We start from the raw sequence: 7,437 nt of genomic DNA on the forward strand, positions 1-7,437 counted from the left end.
AATGACGTCAGCCAGTGCCTTCAGTACCCTTGGATGGAGCTCATCCGGGCCTGCCGAACGCATCCAGTTCCTCCAAGTGCCTCTGCACCATCTCAGGGTCTACACTTGGTAGTCTGGCACCCTGCTGCTGCCTCTCTACAATCCCAGTGAGAGCCTTGTCTTGCCCCTCGCTTAGGAACACTGAGGCAAAGAACTCATTGAGGAGTTCAGCCTTGTCCCCCCTGTCTGTCACCAATTGCTTATGCCCATTTAGTAGAGGTCCTATTCTACCCTGGGCCTTCCTTTTACTCCCTGTATATCTAAAAAACAATTTTTTGTTATCCTTAACTTGGGATGCCATCCTCAGCTCCATGGTAGCTTTGGCCTGTCTAACTGCCTCCCTACAAGTGCGAACAAAGGAGGTATACTCCTCTTTAGTAATCTCTCCCCATTTCCACTTTTTATATGCCCCCCTTTTAGCTCGTAGACTGCTCTGGATCTCTCTGGTCAGCCAAGGAAGCCTCTTGGCCCCTTTCCCCCTTTTTCCCTGCATCGGGATCATCTCCCTCTGTGTCCCTTTATGTGAATTTGAGTTATGCCCCATTTTCCAGGAATGCATGTACAGCATAAAGCAAGGGAAACCTGTACATCGGCTGGGACAAGAGAGAGAGATTGGAGAAAAGGACGCAGGAAAGAAGTGAAGGAAAAAGGAGTGGATACACACATTTCATTAAAACAACAGAGAGGACTGATAGGAAGTGTGGAAAGTTGCAGGTGGTTACTAAAGCACTAGTTTTTCCACGGGGTTCTATATGAAAAAATTGCTCTGTAAGGGATTCTTTTGTGAGACGTCGATGCACGTTTTTAAGGGTTTAATATGTATGTAATTGTATATTCTGGGATATGCAGTTGTTTCTGCAATATGAAATTTTGGTTTTAAAAAAAGGCTCCCATCAGCATTTTTGGCACCAGGAAAGGAACTTGCTCCAGCCTCTCCGAGTGCCAGCCTAGTATAGCAGTATCTCCAGGCCCAGTGCTTGTTCCCTCCTGGGGGAGCAACTGCCTGTTTTTTAAGGGACGGACACACACACACACACACACACACACACACACACACACCCCATCAGTGTGTTTGTTGGTAGTTGGATTGCTCATATTTAAGAAATCACCACTAAGTATGAAGAGGTTATCATACAGAAGATGGAAGTATGCGTTTTCAGATGGTTAGGGTTCACAAGATTTGGCATGGTTTTGCAACATCTGCTCAAAGCACAACATTCTGGCAAGTTTGGGTAAGACTATTTCCTGCAACTTTCCTTCTGATAGTTTTTCCTTTATTCCTAAGTCTCAGGTTTGGCCCATGCTAAAGCTTTGCTGAACTCAATTTAAACTAGAAAAGCAACTCGTCTGAATAAAATAAATCATACTAGCAGAAGCAAAGTCTTGCTAGTTAAACTGTCTACACCTGGAGCTTCTGCTGGAACAGCTTTGCTGTTCAGGATCACACCTCTGGACACCCCTGACAGACGCAGATACTAGCAACATTTTGGAGCCACAGCTGTGGGCCTCAGAGGATCAAACAAGGCCAAGACTTACACAGTGGGTGCATCTACAAGAGACACCAAAAGTGCAGCAGACTACTGCTACTGTGCATTAGCATGTCTTGGTGAAATTCATGCTAATGTGCAGTAAAATAGTCTACTGTGAATTAGCGTCATGTAAGAGACGTGCACAGTAGCGCCAAATCTGGCACATTAAGTTAGTACCTGTTATTACAAGTACTAAAACTTAATGCGCTGTAATAACGGCACATTAACACACGAGTAGACACGCCCAGCATTTGCAGTATTTGAGGATTACGCACACTGAGCTCTAAAGACTTCTATCCAACACTATGGGTTGCCTTCCCTTTCTCACTGATGAGGGTGGGAGAAGCACTACTCCATCCAAACCATTAAACTCTACCACATCTAAGAAACCTCTTTTGAGTTTCTCCTGGATCAAAGAACAACCATATCCAGCACAAAAACCAGGTGAATGGGAACCTATTGTCCTGATTCACCCTGGAAACAGGCATCATCTCTGAGATGTCATAAAAATGCTTATGGAGGCACAAAGCAAAATGCTCAAATGTGCAGCTGCAGTAGCAGGTAGCAATGAACAAGACCTCTTCACTGAGGCCCATGTCTGTTTGCTAATGCTGGAATTTCCCGGTCCCCCCCACTCCCCTTGCATACCTGCTTAAGGAAATGCCCAGCTTTCCCAGTATATGGGTAGTGGGGCCTGGACAGCTGATCACCCCCAGACTGCACTTCTATCCTCAAGGTTCCCACGAAATAGGGCAGGTCCCAATGCAGAGGAGGGCCCGGAGCTGGAGGGAAGCAGGAACCAGGGAAAGGCTGCTCCAGCATTGGACAGGCTCCAGCACTGGACACCAGCCCAGGCCAAGGCCAGTCAGGAATCCTGCCTTATCTGCACGTCAAAGAGCAACTCGCAAAGACACTCTCATGTACCCAGAGGAACAGCCTTCCACCATCAGTTTCCACCATGCAAAAATGAATTGTATTTTCTACCTAAGGGGACTTTTTACCATCTATTTCCCTGAGCCTTAGGAATGGTGTGAGAGCCTGAAAGCTTGCAGAAGAAAAATGTATATTATTTTTTTCAATTTCTTAGTTGCTCTAATAAAAGGTAGCATCTCTGAGCCAAGTGTTTTGCATTTGTCTCGGACCAACCCGGCCACCAGCCCAGGCAGCAGCGAGAAACAGAACGAGGCCGAAGCGTTGCGTAAGCGCTGCAGCTCGCTGTTGAGTCACGCGGGGGGAGGGGGCGCCCCGTCACGTGACCGCCACCTGGAAGGGCCGTTGTTTATATGCTCCCGGGGGCAGCGCGCATGCGCGCAAGGGCCCATTCATTCACAACTGCGTAACAAGAAGTCTGCGGCGGTGGGGGAGGGGGTGCCTACGGGGGCCTCGGCCTTCGCCCCAACGCCCCTGCCGGGCCCCGGGGCAGCGCCCCCAGTACAGCCCTGCCCCCTGCGGCGCGCCTCGGGCCCCGGCACGCGCCGCCACCACCCGTGCGGCTCCGCACCCGAAACTTTGTGGGACTTACCAGCCCCGTCGCCATTACCGAATTCCCCTCAGCTCCCCCCCCGCTTCGCTCGGCCCCTCCGCGGGGTCCCGCCTGCTCTTGAGCAGGCTCGGGCCCTGCTTTGGGGGGCTCGGCCGCTCATTGGCTGGTACGGATGCTACTCAAGTACATTCCCCTCGTCATTGGCCCCCTGGCCTGCCCGTCGGGAATCCGCCCCAGAGGGGAAACTTGTTTTGAGTCTTTCGCACACGCGATTAAGCAGAACGGTACGTCACTCACAAGGAAGGCGCGCTTCCATTGGCCCGTCGCTAAGCCCCGGCAGCCAGGCGGCATTGTGGGAGTGGGAGTCTCTTCTTCCATCGCGGCTTGCTAAACGGCGGAGGCGGGGACTACAGCCCCCAGCATGCCCCGCGCGGCGCCGCGGGTAGTAAACAAGAGGCCGAGGGACACGTGTATGAGCGCCTCTGGCTGCCAGGCTCCCGCGGGCTTGCTCCTACCCGGTCAGGAGATCCCAGGAAGGCGCTGGCGAGGACCCCTCCTGTCACTGCAGAGGGAGGCAAAAACTGGAGGTGCTAGGTCTTAAATATGAAACTATCGTACTGGAAACTCAAAAGTAATGTTTGCATATTTGCTGCAAAATATGCAAAAAAGTCTTATTTACTTGATATTGCTCACAGTGAGTGGAGCAAGCGCTGGGTCAAAGTTGAAGCATTTCTTTATTTCCAGGCGGGCAATCCTGAGACAGTGCTGAGGTGGATCCAGAAGTCAATTATGACTTCCTGAGTGACTTGGGTTTTGCCTCTGCTTCATTGATGAGCTGCCTCCAAAATCATGGCACATGTTGGATACTTACATTGTACAAGGCTAGAAATTATTGACTGTACATGGTACAAGGGTAAAAATTATTGTACAAATACGATACTTATGGTACACCTGGCAGCATTGGCAAAAACCCTCGCAGTCCAGACCGATCTGACCATGAGGTACAATTCCTGCCTGACCCCAAATAGGGGCATTGGTCTGATCCCGAGTGGAGGGGCAAGGCGCCCTCGCCAGGAAGCTCCAGCCTTGGTCTGAGCAGTAGCGCTGGCTCACCCCGTCAGAGTCACCCCCTGGCTTAAAAACATCCTGCCAGGCAGCAGAAAGGGGGGTCAGGACAGCCAATGCCCAGAAACCTGGGAAATGCCCATGGTAAAAAGACAGGCATAGCTACACCTGGATCCTCAACTAGCGGCTGTTCAGCTGTGGGCTTGCGCTGGCAGCTGAACGGGCTCCTGAGTTCACCAGGTGCAGGACTGGGGACAGTGACTCAGTGTGAGCCACTGCTAGGAGCTGGTGGAGGTGGTTGCTGACTGTTAAGGGCGTCCAAAGATTGTTCCTTTGTCCCACTTACCTTCCCCTTCAGTAAACCCTGTGACAACAAAACATTGCTTGCCAGTGGGGAAGTCTGTTTTCATGGGAACACCCAGGGAAATTTATTTTCCCTGGTTTCTGCAAGAATTTGTGTAAAAACCTGAAAACTGAACTTGGCCCTTGTTACTGTCATCCTGCGCCTGGCAGAAGGGGCTCTAGTGCTCTGATCTGACACCGTGTCCTCTCTGACCTTATTTTAAAGTAGTGATTCTCAAGCAGAAGGCTGTGGTATGCTTGGGGTGCCTTGAGATCCTTCTGAGGGTGCCATACTAAGGTAGCCCTCTTAGGTGTGCCTGCCTGATTCACAAGGTAAACCCATATTGCTCATAGTGAGTGGAGTGAGCACTGGGTCAAAGTTAAAGCATTTCTATGGAGTCCCAAGCTGTTGTGATCTTTCTGAGTTCCCTGCAGCAGAAATGCTGTATTACTTTTCTGTAGTCAAAAAACAAGTGAAAACTAGGGTTGCCAATTCTATTTGAATCTAGTCTGGGAGGTTTCATCACATGATGTAATGACATTAATTACTTTAGGTCAGGAAGGAAAATGCACATTACTATTACATTTTAAAATCCCACTGCAAACTGTATAATTCAGATTCAACATTTAATATTTATTTTAATGAATGCCCTATCATTTTTCTCCCAGGTGACTCTCAGCAGTCTCCTGAAGATTTATCTCTAATTCCTGGAGACTCCAGGGCAACCTTGGAGGGTTAGCAACCCTAGTGAAAACCTCGAGCGGGCATTTTCTGAGGGGTGCCTCAGATCTAAAAGGTTGAGAATCACTGTTTTAAGTGCATAGTGGCTGGTAACTGAAACCCAAAAACACAGAATGGTGGAAAGCAAAAACAGCTGATATCTAAGTTCCAATGCAGCGCCCGCCCATCTCCTATCAGTGCCACACATATACTAATGAACATGTCTTCCAAAAAGCCTCTTCACGCCATTTGGAAATGTCATCATTTTATGGACAAGGATTTTGACTTCCCCAGATTCATTGAGGATGTCTGGCAGAGATGGAAACTAAACTAAGAGGTTCTGAAGACCAGTCCCATCCAAGCAGCCCCTAATCCCTAGATAGAAATGTTGGTATTAAAGAGAAATGTTTTTGAAATTAAAATAATATTTAATATTCACAAGAATATTAGCATAGATCTGACACCTTCAGTGACAAACAGCTGAAAGACTTGATACAGATGGGCATTTTAAAGAAGAAGAAAAATGTCTTGTTCACTCCTCTTCCCTTCCCACGCAAATCACAGTTAATTGAACAGCTCCAGCAATTGTCATTAGAGTTTCTATTATAAGCTGGTAACAGCATCCAAAGAAATGCTAATAAAGAATGAGAAGTGGTGAATATACTCCTCACTCCCACCCCATGATGAGTATCACACAAGCCCAGTCTAGGACCTTAAAAAACATTATTAATTGAGTTATGTTAGAAAATAAGAAATAATTAAATAAAGGGTTAATTATTAAAGAATATTAAAGAATTTTGGGGAAGTTCCTATTAGCAGGTACAGTGGAACCTGTCAGTAATAGCCAGGAGAGGGAGTGCTGTTTTTTTGGTTAAAAGATTACACAGAGCTATGCAATTACTAGGAAATAATTTTTACTTAGCACACCAGAGTTTATTGCTCTTGAGTGCTGTGTTTACATGTGCGCCCGGGACTGTAGCACATTGAGCCAGGTTGGAGCAGCCCTGGCTGGCAGGGTTCAACGTGCTGTGGAGGGGCTGGCTGGGGCATGAGGGTGCTTCCGTGTGGGGCTAGTCGGCAGGCAGCCCCCACGCTGAAATACCCTCGTGCCCCAGCCAACTGGGTCAACATCTACACTTGCATTGCTGTGCAGTAAATAACACCATTGCAGGATAGTACTTCTGTTTACAAGGACTAACCTACAGCAGTGTTTATTAGTTTACTGTGGCCTAATAGGATGCATGTGTAGGCACAGAGACTTTGCTGCAGAGCTAATTAGGCGATTCCACAGTAAACATCTTGGGTAGATGCACCCACTGAGCATCAAGATATATCTAATACTGCAAGTAGGAGACGTATATGAAGGTCCTTTCCCTATTTAAATATTTAGAGTTTGGGCTTTTTCTGAGAAGGAACAAATGCTATCAGTACATTTCCTGTATGTTTCAATCACTCTTGAGGAACTATATAAAAAAGTTAAAACATGAAGGTACCTTTAGGTAAAGCTCTTTGTTAGTGGCACATATTACATTTTTATTCCCAAACTGAAACTGATATGATTCCTAGGCATACTTGCATATTTCTCTTGCTTTGAAAAGTCAACTGGAATTTTATGAAGATCTGGACAACTGAACTGGATGCTGCTTCCTACTTGATTTGAGGACCTCTTTTAGGATAACCAGCTGGTTAGGATAATAACAGTTTTCAAGAGATCCTACTTAGTCTCAGTATATAATTTTGCAGCACTTTTGAAAAGTGCTGGTTAACCATGTTGATAGAAGACACAAGGGCAGCTTATTTACATTGATCTTTCACTTGGCCACTCTATAAGGGTCTTTCCTTTCTTTGGACCAGGAAGTATCAGATCCACTTATCATTTTATGTGGGCAGAGCCTCTTTTAAGAATGGTTTAGACCTGGTAGCTATTTCATATGCTTCCAGAATGTTCCAAAGGAAAATGTACTTTTAGAGTCCATGTTGCTGAGTTTTTTGGTTGCAGCTGACTTGGTCTAAGGACATAGGCAGGCAAAGTTCTTTGGTTAGATGTGATATCATTTATTAGACTAACGAAGTAGTTGGAAAAGTAGTTTCTAAAAACTTTTTTCCAGTTACTCAGTTGGTCTAATAAAAGATATCACATCTACCCAAAGCACCTTGCCTGCCTTTTTAGAATCCAGGAACTTAGCCCATTTCTCGCAAGTCAGAACTTAAGCACAACATGTTTCCCATAAAAGTAAGCTGTCAGCTATAAACTCTTT

General features: G+C 46.8%; 1 protein-coding gene across 2 annotated transcripts in view; it reads right to left on the minus strand.

Annotated features, from left to right (window-relative positions):
• Positions 1-3,147, minus strand: part of HBP1 (HMG-box transcription factor 1) — a 26,083-nt gene extending 22,936 nt beyond the window's left edge. Inside the window, exon 1 of one of the 2 annotated variants that reach the window (XM_006026435.2) lies at positions 3,091-3,147. In XM_006026435.2, the coding sequence (XP_006026497.1) occupies positions 3,091-3,105 (15 nt within the window). In that variant the 5' untranslated portion in view covers positions 3,106-3,147. Of the gene's footprint in view, positions 1-2,216; positions 2,366-3,090 lie in introns of those variants that run through there. The other variant, XM_006026436.2, reaches the window with a different exon arrangement.
• Between the last annotated feature and the right edge of the window lie 4,290 nt (positions 3,148-7,437).

This window comes from Alligator sinensis, unplaced genomic scaffold (assembly GCF_000455745.1).
Source record: "Alligator sinensis unplaced genomic scaffold, ASM45574v1 scaffold100_1, whole genome shotgun sequence".
Taxonomy (NCBI): domain Eukaryota; kingdom Metazoa; phylum Chordata; order Crocodylia; family Alligatoridae; genus Alligator; species Alligator sinensis.